General features: G+C 48.3%; 1 protein-coding gene across 4 annotated transcripts in view; it reads left to right on the forward strand.

Moving 5' to 3' along the window:
- CARMIL1 (capping protein regulator and myosin 1 linker 1) overlaps positions 1-24762 on the forward strand; it is a 300801-nt gene extending 276039 nt beyond the window's left edge. The window contains exons 33-38 of one of the 4 annotated variants that reach the window (XM_039257306.1): positions 5140-5569; positions 10721-10796; positions 11780-11992; positions 14921-15061; positions 16957-17106; positions 23722-24762. In XM_039257306.1, coding sequence (XP_039113237.1) covers positions 5140-5569; positions 10721-10796; positions 11780-11992; positions 14921-15061; positions 16957-17106; positions 23722-23858 — 1147 coding nt within the window. In that variant the 3' untranslated portion in view covers positions 23859-24762. The remainder of the gene's footprint in view (positions 1-5139; positions 5570-10720; positions 10797-11779; positions 11993-14920; positions 15062-16956; positions 17107-23721) is intronic. The other 3 variants (XM_039257307.1, XM_039257308.1, XM_039257309.1) reach the window with 3 other exon arrangements.
- Positions 24763-25142: the final 380 nt, after the last annotated feature.

Below are 25142 nucleotides of genomic sequence, written 5' to 3' on the forward strand. Positions count from 1 at the left end.
AATTTATCTCTGACACACTGTGACCCTAGTGCCCACCACACACACACACACACACACACACTTTTCCTCTCCCATCTATATGGTTATATCATAACTGTTGGTTAGATCAGTATGTTCACTTCGTTGTGACCACGTAAACATTCACGGCTGGGTTGCACCGTGATCGTGTCTCCTCTCCTCTACGGCTTTTTCTTTTCCCTGAGGTGATTGATGGTCCCCTTCACATCTGCTTGCTCTTCCGTATTCCTGTCACTGAGTCTCCAGAAAAGGTGAAAATCTCTCCAGTTGTTCCATACCTCCCGCTACTCAGAGGAGTACGTCCTTCCCAGGAGACGTGCCCTTCCTTGCTGCCTGATGACTCCGTGGGGCACGTGGGCCAGCTTCCCTGCTGTCTTCCACTGCCCTCCATTCCCTGTGTCTTCTCCTTCCTTCTTTCACTCCTTCATTTTGGGGAATCACCTCTGCCAGTTTCCTCCTGAGAAGGGCAGCTCGGGAGGGGAGCTTCTGAGACTTGTCAGTCTTTCATGTTGATAAATAGTGTGACTCTGTATGGAATTCTAGATTGGAATCCACTTTACCTTAGAATCTTGACACCCTGGGGGTGCCTGGGTGGCTTAGTCGGTTAAGCGTCCAGCTTTCGCTTAGGTCACGATCTCGTGGTTCGTGGGTTCGAGCCCCGCGTCGGGCTCTGTGCTGACTGCTAGCTCAGAGCCTGGAGCCTGTTTCAGTCTGTGACTCCCTCTCTCTCTGACCCTCCCCTGCTCACGCTGTCTCTCTCTCTCTCCTAGAAATAAATTTAAAAAAAAACATTTAGAAAAAAAAAAAAAAGAATCTTGACACCCTGGTCCTATTACCTCCTGGCTTCTAGTGTTGCTCAAAGATTGTGCCTTTCGGGGAGCAAGAATGCTCTGTCCCCTTCAGGGTTCTTCTAGCTGGACTAAGAATCACGTTGACATGAGAGAGATTGACAGGAGAGAGACCATTATGTACAGGGAATCTGCACAGACGTGAAATTCCAAAGACAGCCAAGCAACATGAGGTGTATGTGTCATTGTGAACTAAGAAGGTGGGGGGGCGGGGGGTGGTCTGGGACTTCAAAGGGAAGGAATTTACTTCTCAGGAAGAGTAAATGTTTAGTAGACAAATGTCTGCTGAGCCACTCGGTGGGACTTAGAGAGGAGCCTGACCAAACAGGCCTTGCTGGTTCCCTCTCCATCCACCACACTCCTTCATAGCATAGTGTCACTGTCCATGGTGACAGCTCTCTTTGGGGAGCAGGTCCTCCATCTAAATTCCTTTAGGCAGTCGAGGGGAACCGTAAAGCACTTTTCCTGAATCTGCTGGGTTTCAGTTGCTTTTTAACTCAAAATAATCTTCATGCCAAAGCAGCTCATTTTGAAGCAGCCTGCCCTAGGCCCCTCCAAATCCAATGTCAACATGAACCCTGATTCTTTGTGACTTATTTTTCTTCTTACCCTTTTCTGGAAGCATTTGGTATTTTCTCTTTGTTCCCAGAAATTTATAATGTTTGGCTCTGGGTAGGTTTTTTGCTTTGTTTTGTTTTAACCCATTTATGAGGCATTCATGAACCATTTTAATCTGAGAATTCATGTCCTTTGTTTCTGGAATTTTCCTTGAATTTTTTTTTTCATGATATCATCCTTCTTTTTCTTAAAACATCCGTGATTCCAATTATGTGTTTCTTCTATTAATCCACTAGTTTTTGTTTTGTTTTACCTCTTCTCCCTCATTTTCTTATTCTTTCTGTTACCCACCTTCCTATTCCCCACCTGAGAGATTTCCTCAGCTGTATCTTCCAGTCTTGAGTTTTATACTCTGCTGTCACACTTTTCTGTTACGCTTGTTTGAGGAGTCAGGGCACTAGTGAGCTTAGAAGTTGGTGAGTGTGTTAGAGGCAGTTAGTGTCTAAGAGGACGCCTGGTGGCAGCTCTCCCACACAAGCCCCATCACACCAGAGGGGCCCAAGATGGCGGCCCATGACAGGAATATCTGACCAAATAAGGAAGAGGCACAAAACCCTGCTTCCCCTTGCCAAGTTATGAATATGCTAGTCTCTTGTTATGTTAACAACTGCAGATCAGATAGAGTCCCAAACCCCAGCGCACAGCTCTCACTTGAGCTCACTTACTCTCACATCTTGAGAGTGTACTTGTTTTGTTTTGTTTTCTCAAAGATTTTATTTTTAAGTAATCTCTGCACCCAATGTGGGGCTCGAACTCACAACCCCGGGATCAAGAGTTGTATGCTCCACCAGTGAGCCAGCCAAGCGCCCCTCAAGAGTGTACTTTGGCTTCAGTAAACTTTCCTGCTTGTGTCGCTCATCCACTGTGTTGTGTCTGCCCTTGAACTCTTTCTCATGAAGAGACCCAGTGGGATGGGCTGGGTCAAGGGTCCAGCGTCTCCCCAGTTCATCTGGCCACAAGTAGGGCCTGTCTGCTGGTGGACTTCAGTGTAGGGTACCCGTCTTGGGCCATTTTGCTGAACAGGAGTCTCCCTGATTATCAGAATCTTTAGGTCTTTTCTCTTGGGCTTGTTGGGAAATTTGATCTTCTGCCTAGAGGCCATGAACCTGGCCACCCCATTCTCGGATCCAGAATGAGAGAAAGGGGCTGGGAGTCGCACTGTCCCAATATGTAGGCTTTCCCTGGGTAGGGGAGGAAAAATAATTTTCTCTCTACCCTTCTAGGTTCTTGCCTGAGACAGGCCTTGCTAGGCTGAGAGCTATAATACAAGACAGATTAACAAAAGGAAAACAAAACAGAAGTTCAAGAACATGGGGTGCTTGTGTGCTTCAGTCCTTTGAGCATTTGACTCCTGATTCCGGCTTAGGTCATGATCCTAGGGTCATAGGATCGAGACTGAGCCCTGTTTCAGGCTCCATGCCTAGCATGGGATATTCTCTCTCTCTCTGTCCCTTTCCCCCCACCTCTAAAAAAAAGAAAGAACTTTAAGAACATGTATACCTCCTAGCCGCATGGGAGAGACCTGGAAAAACTGAGTAGCTCTCCAGAATGGCCCAGGCCACCACGTTAAATACCGTTTTCAGCTAAAGGCCAAGGTCATGAGGACTGTGACCAGGGCAAGACTGTTGTGCCCACTGAAGTCCATGCCTTCTCCACTGCTAATTTCTAGAGATGCTAGAATTTCCTGCTCCCCAGAGGAGACACCTTACAAAGGAGATTTCTCTTGTTAATATAAATGTCTCTTCTGAAAGGGCAACTTCTTAGTTTTTAATTTATTTTTTTTAATTTACATCCAAGTTAGTTAGCATACAGTGCAACAATGATTTCAGGAGATTCCTTAATGCCCCTCACCCATCTAGCCCACCCCCCTCCCACAACCCCTCCAGCAACCCTCTGTTCTCTATATTTAAGAGTCTCTTATGTTTTGTCCCCCTCCCTGTTTTTATATTATTTTTGCTTCCCTTGCCTTGTGTTCATCTGTTTTTATCTCACAGTCCTCATATGATATTTGTCTTTCTCTAGGGGCATGTGCCCCTTTGAAACAGCACACCTGTATCCCTTGAATAAATACCTACTAGTGCCAGTGCTGGGTTGTAGGGTAGTTCTATTTTTAATTATTTGAGGAACCTCCACACTGTTTTCCAGAGTGGCTGCACCAGTTTGCATCCCCACCAGCAGTGCAAAAGAGACCCTCTTTCTCCACATCCTCGCCAGCGTCTGTTGTTGCCTGAGCTGTTAGTGTCAGCCATGCTGACGGGTGTGAGGTGGTACCTCGTTGTGGTTGTATTTGAAAGGGTAACTTCTACTACTCAGTTTTCATAGCTTCTTCAGCATCTGCTATTTCTTAATCAGCCTAAAATAGTCCATACACCAGAGATGCACGTTTTGGGGTGCCACAGTCCGCCACCCTCCTCCTGAGCCTCTCGTTTTCACAACAGCGTGCGTTCCTCAGCTGTCCTGTCCCTCACCCTGGGGTGCCAAGGGGGCGCCAAGGGGGTACTTTGGGTCTCTGGTTTGGGGAGAGGGTCTGAGGGTTTGGCAAATGGGCTTCTGCATCTCTCCCTCTCTGGCTCCCGCTTCCTTCTGTTTCTGGAGGTGCTTGGAGCCCCCCACCAACCCAGCCACCTCTCGTTGCCCCTCTGGCCACTCCAGAGGTCAGCGGCCCCAAGTCTCTTACATCCCTTGTCACTCACAACTCTCTTGGCTTCCAAAGTTTGCTGCCTTTCCTCTTCCCTGAGGCTCTTTTGCCTTTTTTTTTTTTTTTTTGCCTTTAAACCTTAGGCTGTGATCACTGGGGACTCAGAGGAGCTAAGGGGCTTGGGTCTGCCAGCTCCAAGCGGAAGGCGGCAGTGAGACCTCCCCCAGCCCATCTCGCTTGCTCTTTTCCATCCAGCCCCCAGTTCTGCACATTCTCTTGCATACAGCTCTCTCCCAAAGCTCAGTCTCTGTTGCCTCTTTCGGTGGTATTCCATTTAAGCAAGGACCTGCATCGTTGTCTGGGTGGAGCAGTAAGGGCAGAGCCTCAGGTGTTCTCTGGTGATCATGCAAGGATTTCAGGTGCTTATAGGGAAATCTGGCCCTTTCTGGCCCCTGTCAAATCAAATAAGGCTGTCGCCCACCTAGGTCTTTGAGGAACCAGCTTCTGGAACTTAGGCAGTTGACCAGAGCATTTAAATACAGAAACACCTAGGGGCGCCAGGGTGGCTCAGTCCAACGAGCATCGAACTTTGGCTCAGGTCACGATCTCATGGTCTGTGAGTTCAAGCCCCATGTCAGGCTCTGTGCTGACAGCTCAGAGCCTGGAGCCTGCTTCAGATTCTGTGTCTCCCTCTCTCTCTCTGCCTCTCCCCTGCTCATGCTCTCTCAAAAATAAATATTTTAAAAAACTAAAATAAATGCAGACAGAGACACCTCATCTCCACTAGTCCCACCACCTATATCTTCTTCATAGGTGGCGCCTCAGTCCCCTCCCTGTGACTGTGAGGACAACATCCACACTTCTGTTTACCAAGTGCAATGACTGAAATGAAAATTTTTACATGCTTCGTGAGGGTGGCCCTCTATAAGCAGCAATCTCCGTATTTGTGTTTTGACTGATTCTTGCTAGAACTCTCATTACAGCAGAACCCACAGCATTGGTTCTTTTGAATCGCAGGCGATCAGCCTTGAGGGGCTCGGAGTCCCATGAGCTGGGCGAAGGAGGAGAGGAAAAGAAAAAGCGAGATTCTCGGAAGAGCAGCTTTCTCAATCTAATCAAGTCCCGGTCTAAAACAGAGCGGCCCCCGACGGTCCTGATGACCGACGAGCCCTCGTCGCCCAAAGGGGCCGTCCGAAGTCCGGCCTCGGACACGCCCAGGAAGGACGCCAAGCCAGCCGAGCACAACGGCAGTTCTGAGCGTCAGGAGGAAATCAAAACGCCCGACGCCCTGGAGGAAAGTCCGGGGGAGGACGTGGGGAAGGCGGACCGCGGTGACAGCAAGAGCAGCCCGCAGGCAGGGCGGAGGTACGGGGTCCAGGTGATGGGCAGCGGGCTGCTGGCGGAGATGAAGGCCAAGCAGGAGAGGAGAGCCGCCTGGGCGCAGAAGGTGAGGTGCCTGCCTTCCCACGTGGTCGTCTCTGGGGTGGTGCCGGCTGGGTGTTTCCAGACAAGGGAGGTACAGAAATAGCTTCCTTCCCACGTGGTCGTCTCTGGGGTGTCACCCCCCGTTCGGTGTTTCCGGGCGAGGGAGGTGCAGAGATGCCCATCTGGTTGAATATAAATCTGTGAACAAAAGGCCTTTTCCAAAAGAGCACAGGGCACCAAGGCTGTTCTTTCCCTTGGGCACTGGGACCTTCCATTCGGAGGCCACACTGCGAGAGCCGCCTTCCTCCCTGTGAGGTGCTTCCTGTGCGAGAAGCATGGACACCTGTTCCAGGAAAATACTCAAACCTGGGGAGAAGGCGGAATCTGTTGCCTCCAGACAGAGACCCCAGGGTGACCAGAAATGAAGGGTCAGAAGCAGATATGAAGACTGAAACCGTTGGGGCGCCTGACTGGCTCAGTTGGCTGAATGTGCGACTCTTGATCTCAGGGTTGTGAGTTCAAGCCCCATGTCAGGTGCAGTAGAGACCACTTAAAAATAAAACAGCATTCGGGGCGCCTTAGGGGCTCAGTTAGTTAAGCATCCAACTTTGGCCCAGGTCATAATCTCGTCTTCCTAAGTTCAAGCCCCATGTCGGGCTCTGTGCTGACAGCTCAGAGCCTGGAACCTGCTTTGGATTCTGCATCTTCCTCTCTCTTTCTGCCCCCCACTCCCCCTTGCTCGTACTCTGTCTCTTTCTCTTAAAAATAAACATTAATAAAAGATTTTTTAAAAATATTTTAAATACTGAAAGCAGATTCTAATTATATGAAGGTAGATCTGCTTTTCAGTTTTTTTCTTAATTGGTCCCCCTTTCCAAGCCTAAAAATTCATTCCTCTTTTACAGATTTGCAAATCAGAAGACAAGAAAGGTGGGGTGTTCTGTTAGCTTTGATTGGATACTTGATCATTGAGATAGATTGTCGATTACTCTGAAGAAAAACGTGATCATTTAAAAATGCCCAGGGCCCCTCAAACTCTGACTCAAAGCATCACTTATTTACTCTCTGAGCATCTTTTAAAATATACATTGCGGGTTTTTTTCTTCCCCTTTTCTCTCTCTTTTCTCCTGCAGCTACTTGCCGGATTGCAGCTGTATTGTGGTCATGGAGACCCATGTGAATCCGGGTTCTGGGTTTTGTGCCTTATTCGAGCTCTTTTTCTTTATCTAACTGGGTTTCCCAAAGAAAGGAAAATTGCATGTCTGTTTTATTTGAAGTGTCAGAATAAAACAATTCGCCCCAACGAGCCGTTGAATTTTAGAAAGTTACTCCAACTATATTATATACCAGGGTGCGAAGGGCTGTTTTCTATTACTTAACAACTGATTATTTTTTCTTTATATCTTCTATGACATTGGATTTTACCATAGCCCTCCAGCCAGCACTGTGGCTCCCCAGCACCCTCCTAGTGAGATCCCTCCGACCTCGCCCACTGCCCCTTACAGAGGGGTGCAAAGGGGTGCAGAGAGGACCGTGTAACTGTGTTCTGCTAACTCGGCAAGTCAGGCCCTGGTCAGAATTCTGTGACCGCATCACTGGCAAGTCAGACGCCCAAGGAAGGGTTTAAATTTCAATCTGTTTTATAGAATTTCTTTACAACAATGAACATGTTGTTTTCACTAACGAGCTGTTTATTTTATCACTGTTTTCATTGATGAACAGCTGCTTTTTGGTAGAAAGATGCGGAAGCTCTAGAGGGTTTTTTCCATATGCTTTGGATTCGATACATAAATTGGCTCAAAGTGACAAAATTCCTGTAGTTCAGAAAAGTCTTTTTGTTGGAGGCTTATAGTAATGACCTCGTAGCACCATCTAGTGCCTTGTTAAAACAACACCAATAATAAAAATCCTTCATACAGGCGGACCCCAGAGATAGTGCAGGTTCGGTTCCAGACCACCACAATAAAGTGAACATCGCAATAAAGCGAGTCAAATCAATTTTTGGGTTTCCCGGTGCACAGATAGTTATGTTTACACGATACTGTAGGGTATGAAGTGTGTACTGGCATCATGTCTTAAAACACAATGGACACACCTTAATTTTAAAATCGTTTATGGATAACAAGTGCTCACTGTCATCCAAGCTTGCTGGTGCCAGGCCTTGCCTCCACGTTGATGGCTGCTGGCTGATGCGGGTGGCGGTTGCTGAAGGCAGACTCTCCCGGCCTTCATAGAACTGAAGAGAGTCAGGGCCTTGCTCCGGATTACGCTTTGGCTGAAGGGAATGTTGGGCTGGTTTGACCTTCTCTCCAGACCAGTCAAAGTCTCTCCATGTCAGTAGTAAGGCTGCTTCCCTTCTTATCATTCGTGCGTTCATTGGGGTTACATTTTTTTCAAATTTATTTATTTATTTTGAGAGGGAGTGAGAGAGAGCAGGGGAAGGGGCAGAGAGAGGGAGAGGAGAATCCCAAGCAGACTCTGTGCTGTCAGTTCAGAGCCCGATGCGGGGCTCAAACCCTTGAACCATTGAGATCATGACCTGAGCCAAAACCAAGAGTCAGACACTTAGCCGACTGAGCCACCCAGGCGCCCCTGGAGTCATACTTTTAACTTTTCCTTTGCATTCACAGCTTGGCCAGCTGTTTGACACCCGAGGCCTCGCTTTCGGCCTGTCCCCCCGCCTTTCAGCACGCCTTCCTCACTGAGCTTAACCATGTGTAGCTTTTGATTTAAAGTGAGATGCCACACTCTTCCTCCACTTAGAGGTCACTGTCAGGCTACTTACTGGCCTGATTTCCGTACCGCTGTGTCCCGGGGACTAAGGGACCTGAGGAGCTGGAGAGAGACGGGATGGGTGGGGCAGAGCCGTCAGAACACGTACAACATCTGTCAATTAAGTTTACTGCCGTACCGGGGCGCCGCAGACAGTTACAAGAGCGAATCACTGAGCACATGTCAGGATAACAAATATAACAGCAATGGAAAAGCTTGAAATGTTGTAAGAATTACCAAAACGTGGCACAGGGACACAGAGTGAGCAAATGCAGTTGGGGCAGTGGTGCTGCTGTGAACCTGCAGTTTGTAAAACCCAGAACAGTATCTGCAAGGTGCAGTAAAACGAGGCATGGCGATACTTAAAGTTCAAACCAGTCATGGGAACTCTATCAGAATAATAATAAAAAAGGTTTTCAAAAATCAGTATAAGAATATTTTCCCCTGAGATTCCATGACTGTATTCTTCAGGAAGTCAACAGCATTATTCACCAGTGGTCAATAGATGGTTGATTAAAAAAAGTATTGTGTTTTCACTCTTCCTGACACTTCACATTGAATGCATGAATTTAAAGAAAAAGAACCATGAAAAGGAAGACAGAGCACTTCTCATTCTTTAGCAAAGGAGAGGACATGTGTTGACTGCCTGGGAAAGCCGGGAAGGAAACAGTAAGAACCACCCCTAGGATTATTTTTTTCTAAATATTTTTAAAGTTTATTTTTGAGACAGAAAGCACAAGCAGGGGAGGGTCAGAGAAGGAGACACAGAATCCGAAGCAGCTCCAGGCTCAGAGCTGTCAGCACAGAGCCGACGTGGGGCTCAACTCAAGAACCAGTAGATCATGAGCTGAGCTGAAGTCGGGCGCTTAACTGACACCCAGGGGCCCCACCCCCCGGATTACATGTTAGATGCAAGCGAGGTGCAGGCTCATGCCTCTGGCCTGAGAGGCGGTGTCTCCTTCCGTGTGTGTTCGTCCTGGCCACGTTTAAATAGTCCACTGTCTTACTTCTGAGCCCAGATAGACGTGCCCCTGCCTTCTAGAGGCTGTAAGATGCCAGGAGAGGTGTTAGTTAGGCTTCGGGACTGGTTCAGCCCCGCCTCCTGACCGCTCTGTTCAAGGGCTCTGCGCCCCCTGCTGGTCCAGGTGGGGGACTTCTTGGCTGGTGTTCACCTTGCAGACAAGTCCAGGGCGCTCCCGCAGGCCTGGTGCCGGCTTCCTGTCCTCGGGATCACTTTTCCGTAGCGATGCAGAACAGTGTGCCCATTCTAGCGGTGGGAGTCGTGTGCACACCGCTTCTTGGAGACCACCCCCCCCCGGGGAAGCATCTGCAGTCTTGCTGAGAAAGTCCTCAGCACCCGCGCTCTTGGTGCGTGTATGGCTGTGGCCCAGCGGACAGGGCGGTGTATGGGTCAGGTCTCACCCGTGTTTCAAATAACCCCTCCTCTGTCATGGAAAATACCAGAAAGCTAGGAACTGCCCACAGATACTGGCTTTTCCGGCTTGTCAGACACATGAGTTGAGCAGGAAGGGGCAGGCAAAGGTCAGGCAGCCCTGGGAGTCCTTGGCACCCCCTCTCCCCACCTCCTACCCCCTGCCCCCTCCCCTACCCACCCATCTTATTTGTGTTTTAAGACCGGAGGTAGGTGCAGATCATCTTCGTCAGTAGGGTTCTTGGAAGCAAACACTAGACTTTACATACAGCTTTGTATCTAAATGCCTTGGTTTCAAGCGAACTTTCCTTTCCGCACCGCGAGAGGCTGATTCCCAGCCTCACAGTCACAGCTCCGGCTGACGGCGCCTCCCCCACCCTGGCCGTCACTAACCCCTTCACCTCAAGTTTGGGGTGGTGGTGGTGGTTGTTTTCCTTCATTAATTCCAGCCTGGCCTCCGTTGCTTCCTGAACCCCTGTGGTTCCGGCTCCATGGCAAGGGGGCCCCTGCCCGTGTGAGGCCCCCTTTCCCCTATTTTGTACATCGAAGAAAAATAGGTTTCCACTGCTTTTAACACTTGGTTGTTGGAACCCAGCTCGGAGAGGGTCCTGTCCGCTCAGAGCATTCGCGCCCCGTCGCTGGGAGCTTCGGGGCTGCAGAGAACACACAGGTGTTCCAGAAACTACCCACGGGAACCAGGGGCCGCCACCACGCCCACAGGCCTCCCCTGAACCCACACACCTGTCACCCGGGGACCTGAACACACTGGGGTCCCCGGAGCCCTGGCTGTGAACACAGAACACAACACGTGCCTCACAGCTATGCCCACAAGGAGGCCCTCGGGGCCAGGCCGGACGCGGTCCGTGGGCAAGGGGCCTTTATTTGCTGTCATTTATTATCTGCTTTGTTGTTTTTCTTACATTTTAAAGAAAAATGCCCTGGGGGGGGTGCTGTGCTTGAATTTTCTAGAAGCTCGGGAACGATGCCGTCTCTCAGGACTCTTCCAGCCTGGGCAGCACGGAACGGCTGGACGGAGGCGGGGCGGGTAAGTCTGGCGAGCGCCACCACCCTCTCAGGAGACACTCTCGGCGTCTGGGTCCGGGAGTCTCACATCCTTCGCAGAAGAAAAATAAAAATGGGCCGTGAGAGTGGGTTTCCGGGTCACGGGGTCTCAGCTCGTCCCAAAGACCACGTTTCTTCCCCTGCCGCAGGTCAGCCCAGGGCATGTCCCCACCCCTGCAACCACCTGCCTGCACAGGGCACCTTTTCCAGTTTCCCAAAGGGAGGAAGTTTCCTTAAGAGCAGCTCCCCAGCTGTGGCCTTGGAGGGGCCGGGGAGGCGGGGACAGGGCTGAAGAGCCATAGGCGGTAGGTGGAAGGTGGCCCATTTGTTTGACACGACCGACTGTTCCTTTGCAGATGTAGTAAAAGCATAAGGCAGCTTTGGTGGAAACCCGAGAGTCACTTACAAATTGCATGTCAGAGACCTCACTTTGCTGTTTGAAGTTCCCGTGTTGAGCTTCGGAATTTTCACGCTGTGCGCGCTGGAGCATAGCGCCTATTTAACCAGCTTCTTTCTGCCCGTTGTCTAGACGCTTCAGGCAGCAACAGGGCAGAGGCGTGAGATGAGGTGACGTTCAGGCGGTTTTCGCTGAATGTGAGGTTATGGGGTGTCCGCGAGCCCTGTCGCTGAGGGCCTGCAGCCGGCCGAGGCTGGTCCAGGACCCAGCCACCTGGAGGCGACCGGGCCCCTCTCGGGCCCCCGTGCCAGGCCTGAGCAAGGTCCGCGGCCAAGGCGCGGAGCCCGCTCCCTCTCCGCGGTAGCAGGGACGTGGACGCACTTGAACTAGGGCACGCGTGGCGCAGTGGGGGGCGGGCGGGAGAGCCGCGCCGCGTCCGCCGCCCGCCACGGAGCGCGGCGTCTCGGGCCGGCGTGCCTGCGCCCCCGGGGGAGCTCCCGGCCCCAGTGCTCGGTCTCTGCGCCTCTGAGTTTTACAGGCTGTGCTCTTTGTACCCGCTGTCATTTCAGTGCCCAGGCTGCACCCAGGTGTCGCAGAGAGCCGCTTCGGCTTGGGAAGCCCGGAGAAGACCGCCAAAGCGGAGCCCAGGGTGGACGCGGGCCCCAGGCCGCGGAGCTCCTCCAACGCGCCCGGCAGCCCGAAGGCGCCGCCGCAGGCCCCCCGGCCCGGCCCCGCGGCGCGGCCCGCCGTCCCGCAGAAGCCACGCACCGCCTCGCGGCCGGGTGAGGGGTGAGGGGGCAGCGGGGGGCTCCGCGCGCAGCCGGCCTCCGGGGTTGGCCGGACCGGGGCTCGCAACGGTTCCGGGGGCGCGGGGGGCAGCGAACGCGGGCGCAGGGCGGGCGCCGCAAGGGGCAAAGGCTGCGAGTTTATCAGCGTGAGGCCCGGGGCCCCGACACCCGCCCTGCACGGGGGCGCCAGTCGGGAGGGCCGCACGGAGAGAGTCTTGTGCAGACCCTGTTGGCAGGGCTAGATTGAGGCTTCTGAGACCCGTGTGCAGGGTCTACACAGGGAGGGAAAGCAGACGTTGCTCTCTTTACGTGCCCCCCATATTCTGTGAAATGTTTCGGGTTTAGAACAGGGTTTGGCAAACTCCGGGCCTGTTTTTGTAAATAAAATGTCATCGGCCGTCTGTATTAGCTTTTCTGCTAAAATGTCGGAGTTGAGTAGTTTGGACAGAGGCTGTTGGCCTAAAGAGCCTGAAATATTTACTGTTGGGCCCTTGACAGAAAAAATGAGCTGACACTAGGTTTAGAAAATCTAACGATAGAAGAAGCCTAAAAACATTAGAAATGGATTGGACTCTGCTTTATTCTCTCCTACATTGGCTCCTCCGAATGGGGTTCTTTTCCTTTGCTTTTCTCCAACGGTCTATTATAAGAATTTTTAAATGTGTGCAAAAGTAGAGTGGATAATATAACGAACCCCACATCACCCCTTCACTTTCGCCCCTGTAGTAATTAGGCAAGTGAGGGTAGAGATAGGTAGTCAGATTATGCCCATCATCATCATCACTGCTGATCTTTTTGTTTAATGTTTATTTATTTTGGGAGAGAGAGCACAAACAGGGCAGAGAGAGCAGAGCGAGAATCCCAAGCAGGCCCTGCGCTGTTAGTGCAGAGCCCAGTGCAGGGCTCGAACTCACCAACCATGAGATCATGATCTGAGCTGAAATCCAGAGTCAGTAATGGATTGAGCCCTCCAGGCGGCCCCCTCACTGCCAGTCTTAACTCTGTGCCAGGCAGTGTTCTAAGTGTATCCACTTTATGGGGATAAACTCTCAGTGTCCTCACCCCTCTTCCATTGCACAGATGTGGAAAGTGAGGCCCAGAGAGTCTCAGTTTGGCAAGTCATACAGCTGGTAAGCAGCAGCGGATGCCAGGGGCCCCCCAGCTGTAGGGGTGACCACCCCCGCGGGCCTCCCCCCACAGGCATGCACACTAGAAAGTAAGACACACATCTCATCATAGTCATTTGTCAACATGCAGAGGATGTGGTGGAATGAGGAAAGGTAGTGTCGCACGAGCCTAGACTCATTCTACTTGTGGGTCTTTCCCATTTTCCCTCAAACACGCCTCTTGTTCACTGAGCAGCCAGCTGGCTAATGCTCTCTGGTCTTCATAGCCCCTCGGTCCCTCAAGAAACCCAGTGTGCAGTCTCCAAAGAGCAGCCTCAGACAAAGAGAGGCCCTGGGGTCACCCCCACCAGCTGACCCTTGGGGCAAACCACTTAGGACTTCCTAGTTCTGTGCAAACCTCGTTGCACACCAAAGTTTGTTATGATAGGAAACACAAAACATTTCTTGGCGCCCACAAAATATCTTCATGGTAGCGTGAGAAGAAGGAAGGCAAAAAAAAAAATAATAATGAAGAAAACACCTTGAAATGACTACGTGGGAGCAGACTGGTGTTTTCATAGGCAAGGCGCGTCCCTAGTCGGCGGCAAGGGGGGCAAGCTCTTCTAAAATGAGCCTGGTCTGGTGTGTACTTTGGCTCCCCAGTGGCGAATTCCAAATGTAAGACTAGCTGGATTCCCAGTATTCTGTTGCACAGGGCTGCTGTTTTCTATGTGTTTGTTAAATGTATCCATTTATTTCCTAGCACTTAGTCTGTCGAGAGTTATGTTAACATGCTCGTTTGTTTTCATGGCGCTTGAGAATTCAGCAGGCATTTTTGAATATGCCATCTCCTTTCCTTTCCTCGGCTCCGGCTCCGGCTCCGAGAGGCCGCCCCAGCAGGGAGAGCGCTTCCGCGGTCGTAGGGTCACAGCCTGTCAGCGTAGGGAAGCACGTAGGAGAGTTGAATTGGAAGTTGAAGGCTGAAGAGAATCCTCTGTACACACGCACGTGCACACATCCACATCCACACACACACACACACACACACACACACACACCAAGTTCAAATAACCTTGTGGGCAGTAGGGCAGAGAAAAGGGCGTGATTCAGTAAATCTTTTCAGAGAAAGTGAAGAAGTTAGCCTGTAGAATTAAGAGACTAGAGTTCTAATCCTAGAAATTCTGTCATCATTTTCCTTCAGCGGGTCATTTAACCTCTTCATTTGTACAGTGATCACCAACGTCCTTCTGATCCCAAAAGTCCATCGACTCCAGGTTATTCTTGGTGGGCTCAGTATGTGTATGTAGATACATGAGCCTGCGTTCCTACATGTACGTGTGTGTGCGTATCACGTGACCACTGTAGGGACAACAGGTAAAAGCAGTGGGTTATAAATATCACACATTTTAAGAAAATCGAACAGCCTCTGTGTCTGACGCAGAAGGAACACTGACTTCACTTACAGCGTCTTTTTCAAATATCAGCCTGTTGAGATTCTATGTCAGCAAGATAAATTCACATCTGCCTGTGAATTTTAGAGATTTTATCCTTTCATGGATAAAAATGAATGGCTAATGCTCTCTGGTCTTCACAGCCCCTCGGTCCCTTTATCCTTTCATGGATAAAGTTTCATTTATTTTTCTCCCTACTGTACATAACTGTTACTTACAGAGACATGAAACTCAGTCTTGGCCAGAAAAATTCTCTGATACTTTTAAAAAAGTGATTGGCCATTTGTATTTAGAGGTTAACGTGGCTTATGTTTTAGGAATCCTGTTTGTGGCCCTGCTTGACTCATGCGTTTGTGTCTCCCTAGAGGACACCCCAGACTCTCCATCCAGCCCTGGCTCTTCTAAAATTGCTCTTCTCCCACCTGTCCTGAAAAAAGTTCCTTCGGACAAGGAGAGAGATGGTCAGATTAGCCCCCAGCCCAGCCCCGGGACGTTTTCCCAGGAAGGTAAGAAATGGTTTCTCTCTGTTAGCTTTCTCCAAGGAGAGTCCTTTCAAGAGAAAGGAATTAACTCTGGTCTTGACCAGTATCCTAGAGTTTAAGTAGGCATCTTTTAGACTAAACTTCAGGGACCAGAGCAGTTTCCTAATTCAGAAACTTGATTCAATTGGATTGATGACATTGGATCTTCAGGAATGACTGTATACAGAGAACGAAAGCTTAGCAGACATCCCAGTCCAAGGTTCACCTTCTTTGTAATCACTCGGGGCTCCCTCTCTCTGTTAAATACACGGTTAAGTTTTGGGTTCTAACCTCCATAAAGTACATTTGCCATCTCTAAGTCCCACCCGTGAAGAAGCTCTGGAGCCCCAGAGTCATTACCTATGACCAGATGGCTCTCACTGTGGTTTAAGTATTTGATGCTTTTAGAATTCCTTGACCTTTCTGGCTTTGACATCTTCCTCCACTGGCCCGTTTTATTAACGGCAGCCTTGTGTTGAAGTTAATGGAAAGTATTTCCGAGTACTATCTTTGTGATAGGACAATAATAAAAATAAGTGAACAACAGCAAAAACATACCACCGCCTGCTTTCTCCTCTCCATCCTTCAGATTCATTTGGTGGGCACAAGCTTCCCTCACCTATTGGCTATAAATAAAAGAAGGTAGGGATTTGACCAAAGCCGATAAACTACTCCTGTCAAACAGCAGCTAAGGCCGTGAAAGGTAGCGAGCGCCTACAGTATTGTATGCGGAATGAATAAATGGAGGGTTTGGTGTTACAGCCACAGCCTTGGCAAGTCTTGGTGTAGAAAGAACACTGGGCAGCAGTCAGACTGACTTGGGCCAGCCCCTCCCCGCTCTCCCCTACCCCCACCCGCCCTCATTCTGCCTTCTCTCTGCAACTGCTGACTTCGTGTCCTTACTTAGAAGGAAGTTCTGAAGATGGCTTAACGTTTATGAAAGCGATGTTTTCTGGATGCCTGTATGATTGCTAACAAGGCCTCGAGTAACCCACCAGCCTCCTGAGTCCGAATGGGGACCCTGGAGGGTGAATGCTAGAAGCCGCTGGCGTGCCCTTAGCCGCTTTGGAAAAGTCCTGTGTTCTTTCCTGAGGAACTAGGTCACGCCTCAGACATTTGTGAGCTCTGGGGTAGATGTGTGATTCCTTTCCTCATTCCCCCATGAGAGTAAACACGGTAAATGATTCTAGCCCCCGTCTTTCTAGGTAGAGACTCTAGAGCTTTCCCTGAGATCCACAGTAAGTTAAGCACAGAGGTCATCGTGGTGGTGTCACTTGGTGTTGAAACTGAACTGAAAACATACATGCCGTCTGAGGACAGCGTGTAAATGTCCAAGGTGATGAGTCTGACTTCAGTTTATTTATCAGCTCATTGGCAGCGCTGGCCCAGGAATGATAGCCACTTGGGAGCCCCGGCTTTTTCTTTAGAAAATGTTCCTGATGTGCTCACTCCTATTTTCTTGTACGTTATTTCATGCTGGTTACTTCATTTCCTTGTTCTGTGCCTCCCTCCGGACTAGCGTGCCCAACTAATTTCTGAAACAGGTAAATGGCTACGATTCTTCTGGATTCTTCCATAGTGAATGTGATTTTCGTTAATCCATCCTGGAATCAAAGTGGTACCATGGGAGCCTTTTGTTAGCACCTTTTTTGGGGCAGACTCGGAGCTCACCTCATTTTGCACCACATTTCCATAATGTTGGCTGTTGAATTCTATAGGCGCTGGTGTATCTGTGCGGGACCAATGCTGTAGATTCCGTAACGCCTAGGTGGGGCGGGTTCTCGGATATTTAATTCTTAATATTAATAGTCTTTAATATTAATGTCAACACATTGATGTATTTGCTAACGTAAAGGGTAAAATGAATCCCTTTTCCTCAGTAGTGCAAAGAGGAGATTATTACAAAAGACATTCAGATCATGACACTGACAAGCCTTCCAGTGGAGGGAAAAGATCTTCAAAACTGTACTCCACGATTGCAGAAGAGGAAGTGAAGGCAGTTGGGCACAGGAAGTCACAGCCAACAAATGGTTAGAGCCTTCGCTTCGCTTATCATCCCTCACTGACCCAAAGCTTGTGAATTGGCACTAACAAAAACAAACTTTAATTGAGCAACTCCAATCCCGGAACTGGCGTGGGGATTTTTCAGACAAATGATTTTTGTTTTCTAAATGGCAACAGGATGGTCCTTCCCACTGGGGCAAGAAGTATTGACTTAAAGATCTAAAATTTCGTACTTACGAGGGGATCAAGCTACTTTGGAATACGGTAACTGTCCCTTCCAATTTTTGTGATTGTGTCGGCTTATTTTTATATGTGGGGTCATGCCTCCTGTTCTCTTGATCTCCCTACTCTCCTGTTCGATTTTAATTGGCATTGGATCAGAATTTCTCAGAATAACACAGCTTCTGCCTTTAGAGGGTATTGGCCTAATACCTTGCCTTATGCTGCGTTAGGAAAGGATCAGTGAAAGCTAGTGACGAAATGCCCACGACCTTTCGTTGGACTTTTTATGACCCTTTAGTGAGAAAGAAAAAGTACCAATTAACTTTTCAACCTCTAAGGACCGTTTGTTCCACTTCACGGCCCTTGCTTTTTGCCGTCCGCCTTCCATGAGATGCTGTGGTGAATTCTGTCATGTTCCGTTCAGGTGAAGACAGCCCCAGGAGACAAAAAGGGGAATGACTTCCAATTGGCTTTGAACTCCAGCGGGAAATGTTAGAGCAAGCCTCGCTGATTCAGAGAGGAAATGCCTTTCCTGTGACTCCGCAGTTAGGATCTTGCTGGTTAATAACTTTTTTTATAAACCTGACTTGAAAAATCTTTGAAAGGAAGTCTTAGTATCATAAAGAAAAAAAATGTAGAATATTCTGGTATTTGAGATTGCTTTAAAGTACTTTTTCCCTTGAAACAGGGCACTTTTCTTTCAGTAAAACTCTGTGGGAGGTTAACACGTGAGTGTATTTAGGCCCCCAGGGATGAAGTACATGGCTGAGAATTCTAGCCAGAACTCCGGGCCCCTCACGGCCTTCTGAGAAGGCTCCCCACACGGCAAGTCAGTGGAAGTGACCTGATTATAGGAATAACTTCTCTTTCTTGCAAAAGGAGAATGCGTTCTGAAACTTTCGCACTTTGCTACTGATAGCATCCCTCCCTGGAGACCTGCCTTACGGTTTCACACCCCACCGCGTTAGGACACCTCCAGTGGGAATTGTTGCCTTTGAGGACTTTCCCTGACAGGTTCACAAACCAAAACAGCAGCCAAAAGGCATCTGCTGTCTCCCCAGGAGCAACGACGTTTGGGGCCAGCTTTCCGACCTGCCAGGCGGTCTGGCACCTGCTAGCTAGATGACGGGGCGGAGTGGGTACAGTTACGGACACGACCCACAGCAGAAAGTGAAGCCCGTGGGTCACGGATGAACATTCTGTTCGGGCCAGGTAGCGCCTGCCCTAGAGAAAACACTGGACTTGATCCTTTGCCTTTAAAGGACTTTTTGAAACAAATGTAATGTTTTATGTCAACCAGACTTCAACTAAAAATGTAAAATCAGTAAATACCAGTGATGTCATGGACACTACTGAGGGATCCTGTGTTTGACCCTATGATAATCAAACATACACAATGACCCACTGTGGGTTTTATGAATAAAGTTTTATCGGAAAACACGCACGTGGATTTCCTGCGTGGCACACTCGTTTGTAGGCACATGCTTACAGTAACTCTCCGAAGAGATTTTTTTTCTCTGACATTTTCAGGAAAACCTGTTATCTTCAAGTGACAGAAAAGGTACAGAAATGAACGCCTAAGACATTTGTTTTCTGAAGAGAGGCGGAGTTCTTTGTAGAGCGTATTAAATCAGAAGCTGTGTCTCTATGCTGCCTTTTTTGATAAGGTCACATAGATGTTTCTAGATTTTGGCATCTAGATTTGTTTCTGGATGTTTCTAGCATTTGAACTAATGAGTCGGTTGGCTTCTTTCGCTTGGTTATTTAACGAAGTGATGGAGCACAGTGTTCCTTCTTCCCAGAGGGCCCTGAAGGGGCGTCACGCAGCCCACCAGACCGCCCACAGGACCACACCGACCTGCGGGGGGGCTTTGACATAGGACAAGAAGAGGTTGGCGACAGGAATAAGCCAGATCCTAAGAAGGCCAGGAGTTCTGCGCCTGGCCCAGGTTTTTCCATGACCTCCTGGACTTAACAGTTCTCCCTCCACTGGGCTCCGTCAATTTGACGGAATGAAACAGGACCATCTGTGTTTTCTTTTCTGCCCTGGTTTCTTGAAGTACCGGCAGGAACCAAAAAAAGTAGTTTTTAAGGCAGCTTCCATTGAAGTCATTTTATGTCCACTATTTTAATTTTGTTTTGTTAGTGCCGATTCCCGCACTCGCCTGTCTTCATCCTCGAGAATTGCAAAGCAGTCTGCTTTCTGAATAGTGCCTGGTTAACAAATGGCACGTAGCAGAGCAGTCCTGTTACCCCGCGCTCTGCACACACCTTTAAATCTTTCAGGAGCAGCTTCGTGTAAGCTGAAACAGCTGGCTTATCTTCCTGAATTGCGTGTCCGTGTGACAGACAGAGGCTGTTGTTCTCAAAGCATGCTGCATATTTGTATCCTGGTTGTTGCTTTAGTTGTGCACCTGTTTTGGTATTGACTTGACAGGTGAAATGCTTACTTTCTTTGACTGGAAATATCTGTAACTTCTGAATTGTGTGTCCTTCCCCGTCTTGCTTTTAATTATAAGCTGTGATGTTTTCATTAGAACATGTCCTATTTTCTTGAAGGCAATAGTTGGTTTGGCTTTGTATATATTACGATGCATCCTGTTTGTTGAGGGCATCTTATTCTGAGATGCCTTTTATATGGCACCTCCTTCCATAATCCAGCCAGTAACCAATGACTGTCTGGCTGTGGCGCATGGTCGGTAAGCCAGTGCTCTAACCTACTTGTTTTCACCAGATCTGGATTCAACTACCCCAATATGAGCTCTTCAAAAGAAATTTAACCAAAGGCCAGCAGTTTTGGCTCATAGCAGAAAATGTTAAAAAATCAGGGCTGATTACTGAATATTATTTTTAAGGTCGTCATGTTTTCCTCCTGGGAAATTCTCAAATGCATCTCTAATTCTCAATTTATATGCACATTTTGAAAGCTTTAAGATCAGCATGTATGTCTGTGTGTATGTAATACATACATGTATATATATATATATATATATATGTATTTTTTCACGTATATATGCAAAGTCAAATCATCTTACAGAATGACAGATTCATGTTTGATCCTTTCTGCACCAGTCATTGTCACCATAGACGGGATGTGAGTATTCGCAGTGTGTGTGTGTTGAATAACCTGTGCACTTGAGCGTTTTTTATCATTTTAATGGTAACGGCAACAAACACGTGTATAGGCACACAGAGATCCTTCAGCACATTAACAGTACGAATCTTGCACTGCAGAAGGGCAGTAAACACCCTGGGTTTTTTCTCCTGTATCAAGTCAAGCATTAAGTCAGGCTACTTAGGAGAAGGTTCATCTGAATTAGTAAAATCCTGAATTTTATATTCTGTCTATTTATTTTGTAAATGTTTATTTATTTCGAGAGAGAAACAGCATGTGAGCAGAAAGGGGCAGAGAGAGAGGAAGAGAGAGAATCCCAAGCAGGGCTCCGTGCAGCCAGCGCAGAGCCCAACACGGGGCTCAGACCCACAAAGCATGAGATCATGACCTGAGCCGAAATCAAGAGTCGATGCTTAACCCACTGAGCCCCCCAGATGCCCCTGAATCTTTTATTTTAAAATAACTTCTAGAGTTTTCAGTTTCAAGCAGACATAACCTTATTAGTGGAAGCTTGACCAAACCTACTTCAATATAATCGTCATTACCATCCTAATTATATGTAATCAAATAGATGCTGCTACGGACTGGGAAACAAACGTAGCAAAGAAAATCCCCCTACAGAGCTGTTCGTGCCAGTGATCTGCACTGATGAGAAGGCAGGAGGCTGGCTGGCCGAGCGCATTGGCCACTTGTGTGATTTTAGGGCCCCGATCTCACAGGCCTCAGTCTCCTGTCCACTCACGCCCCTCCCTGCAACGCCAAGGAAATGCCACCCCGGGGACTAGTCTACATCCACTGGGGCTTAATCAGTGACTTTTTGTTTTTTGTTTTTAATATTTTTTAATTTATTTCTAGGGAAGAGAGAGAGAGAGAGAGAGACAGCGTGAGCAGGGGAGGGTCAGAGAGAGAGGGAGTCACAGACTGAAATAGGCTCCAGGCTCTGAGCTGGGAGTCAGCACAGAGCCCGAGCGGGGCTCGAACCCATGAACCGCAAGATCATGACCTAAGCGAAAGTCGGACGCTTAACCGACTGAGCGAGCCACCCAGGCGCCCCAATCAGTGATGTTTTAAACAGCATCACTGCCTCCGTGAACTGCTCTGTCGGCCTCTAGAAAGACCATGTTATTCCTCCGAGTGACTGTGTTGGACCAATTAAAATTTGCGCCTTCGTTACTGGCCATGGGTCTGTGGCACCAACCCAGAAACCAGTCTGTGAACTTGCTAGTGATGCAGATTGAAGGGCAGCCTGCTTCCTGCAGGAAGGTCCCCGTGTGAGAGCTCTCCGAATTTCAGGTAGCTGGGCTGCAGCGGCCATCGTCCATCCGAGGCGCTCTGGGTTTTTACCTGTGACATAAACATTTTGGATGGCATGGATTCCTCCATTTTCAGAGAGGACTGTGATGTCACAGAACATCAGTGAGGCCCTGGGATTTTGAGGAAGCCAAAATACTAGAGGGATGAAAAGCTTTTGAATCTACGAATTAGAGTCAATATGTTTGCTCTGAAGACAAGCAACATATCACCATTTTTCTTTCTTCTTTCGAGCCTGGAGTGGTGGAAATTTGTTTCTGAGTCACGTGATACACGGGAACAACTCATTTTGGTTTTAAAAGGGAATGAATACAATTTTCTAGCAAGATTTCACTAGTATTGATTGCTCTGCTACTAGTAGATTATTGCAAAGTGTCTTTGAGATGGTTATAAATCTGCTTTCCTTCCTCCTGTGCAGAGCACATGCAGAATTTGAGAACTTAGAGAGTTCTTTGTGTATTACTCTCAAATTGATTTTATGATGAAGAACACGCTATTTTAAAAATTTACTTACCTTCTCCCCCAGACCCAATCTGTCGACAACTTTCAAAGGACATTTATTGTTTTTTTTTACATGACTCAAGCGAAAAAATAAAATCAACTGTAATATTTATTTACTTTTCCCTACCATCCAAGAATTTGCTCCAAGGCGTTGGGTAAAAAGAGGTCAGGTTTTTAAGAAGATTACTTATTTTTATGATGAGATTTGAGAGGTTTATCCTTTTGAGAACACTGGGTGATTTCCATCTAATGTAATTAACGAAATTTAAATTTTTATTGTCCAGAGAGCAGAATCTGGCCCCACAACCAGATTGGCAAGAGAATTACTTTATTAAGTTTACATTTTAACTATTAGGTTTCAGGAGCTTTTACTTCCTGAACATTCTTTAGTGGATTTAGCATTTGAATAGTCAGTTCCCAGCATGCTGAGTGTTTAGCATAATTGCTAAAGTCAAGGCGATTAGAAGCATCAACTGAATCCTGTCGCTTTCCAGGCCTGTGTTCCTGGTTGAATCATTTGAACTTCTGAGTAACCAAGTAGCTTTTGTCTGCTTTCAAGCCACACAAAGTATGGGGTTTGGTATTTTTAGCTTAAGTGGTGTCTACACAGAAGACTTGGTGAGTAATATGTAATAACCCTTAACAGCCCTGGGTATGGTACCCGCAACGCTCTGATCTCGTTGTCAAGAACATGCGCTTTGCAGGGAGAGGTCTCGTTTAAATCCAGATTCCACATTTTGCAAAACTTCCCTTCCAGGGAAGTTGTGAGGAGTCTCAGTCCTGAAGCACGCACGCCTGACGTGACACGTAACAGCAGCTCCACGCCAGTAATTCTTCGCCCATCATCACTGTGCACAGTCACAGGGGGACCTTCATGTTTATTTGTGATCAGAGCAGGCACCCATGATGACAGTTCTGTCACCCGAGGCTGGTTCCAGAAGGACCGACCGCCCCGGAGGCAGCATTCATTTTCACAAGGCTTTGAACTGTTCGTTTCCCAGCGCGAGAAACTGAGGCTTCCTGGGCCCTTCCTCAGGCCATGGCCCCAGAGCAGGGACAGCCAGCTCTAGGTGGTGGCGGAAGGCATCAGGAGGGCCGTCTGTCCAGCGCCACCTCTGCGAGGCTCTGTCTGGCCTGTCCCCTCCCCCCAGCCAAACGAGGGGCGGCTGTGCGTGAGGGGTCGGAGGACCCCCCTTCAGTTCCCCCATCCGCACCCCCAGATTCTCAACCTCAGGGGTGAGAGCTTTGCCGTCTCGTGGCCTGGAGCCTTTGTGTTTTCTCATTTTGATTTGCTTCTGTTTTTGTTGGCTTGTTTTTAATTTCCGTCCTGAGTCTCTAAGGGTACTTGGTGAGTTGTTTCTGAGGAAGTTCCTCCTGAGCCCGCCTGCCCCTCGGGCCCCCCCCCCCCCCCCGCGTCTCACCCCATTGTCCCTGCGGTGGGCGCTGATTGTACCCTACCAGCTGTAATGACCTCCTCCCCTCTCCGTTTCAGTTTCAAGGAGAAGCTGGGGCCAGCAGGCCCAGGAGTATCCGGAACAGAAGCCGTGGTCCCCCAGCAGAGAAGGCCACCAAGGCAGCAAGTCTAGCGACTCTGGGGAGGAAGCAGAGAGAGAGTTTATTTTTGTGTAAAAGTCCCCGGTGCACAGGTCTCCTTGCCGGGGTGCTTTGTCAGCCGTTAGAGAGGAGTCAAGGGCAATGCTTCCTCCCGCGTTTTCTCTCGGTGCTCTTTTCGTTTTCCTTCTTTTCTTTACTTGCCTTTTGAAAACAGAAAGAGGTTTTTTTGGTTAATCAAAACACATTTGTTTGGTCTTCTCGGACCCTGGGCGTTTGATTCAGAAGCATTCCTTCCTATGCCTTTAGTGAAAGCCAGCAATTATTCCGTGGGCCCTACTTGAATTTCTCGGAGGCAGCAACAGTGTGGCCCGCAAGGTGAGCTTTTGGAGGTAATCCAAGTAACTGGACACGTACTCACATGAGTAACACCACCGGCTGACGGTGGGGTGCTGCTGCGTGGACCCCTGTCAGATCTGCACTTGACTGAGAGAGCAGTTTATTCTTGACGTATGCAATTGCACATTGTAAGTATATTAACAAAGCACACTAATAAATAATTTGTATAAATTATATATATTAGATCTTGGCTATGGTTTTTACATTCTCCCATGGGGAACTTCTTCCTTCCTGATGTGGAATTGTACATGTACATTTGGTCGGTGACCTTCACGATACCATCCGGGAGCCCAGTTGAGAACAGAGTGAAAGAGGCCCGCAGCCGATCCCACCACGTGCCCAAATTCATGTACATAGTTGATTGGAATGAGGTTTTATGAATATTCGTGTTTTTTGAAGGCCTATAATGTCTGTCTGCATATTAGCTTTTAATGTATGATTTTAAGAAAGAATACTTTGACACCTGTAAAAAATCAAAACACTACTCTTTTTAAGACATTTAACAGATATTCACTTACATTACAGGCTGAGGTATTTTATTCATATGTATATTTATACCAATAAAATGATTTTACAAGTGGAATTTTGGCCTTCTCTGGTTACTTTGTAAACTTAGGATTGGCCTGTGGTAATGAACTTTGTGTTTCCAAAATCCAGAATGATCACAGACCCCAGATAATCAAACCTGTAATATTCAAAATAGACAGAACTTGCTAATCCATTGCCTGCTCTCACCTTTGTGAAAAAGATGAAATTAATCAAAAGTCTGTGAGTTTGATCCATGTCCCGTTCCCTCAGATCAAGGGCCTGAAAGGGGGTGTAAGCGTGAACAGTGAGTGTTTTGAATTCATAAGCACTGTGGTTGACTGTTGGAAAGAATTACAGCAGTTGGGGCTTGTGTGACATGACTCTTTCCCCCTTCCCACCACACAAACACACACACACACACACACACACTCTCTC

Source organism: Hyaena hyaena, unplaced genomic scaffold, assembly GCF_003009895.1.
Source record: "Hyaena hyaena isolate Hyena2069 unplaced genomic scaffold, ASM300989v1 scaffold_614, whole genome shotgun sequence".
NCBI classification, from domain to species: Eukaryota; Metazoa; Chordata; class Mammalia; order Carnivora; family Hyaenidae; genus Hyaena; species Hyaena hyaena.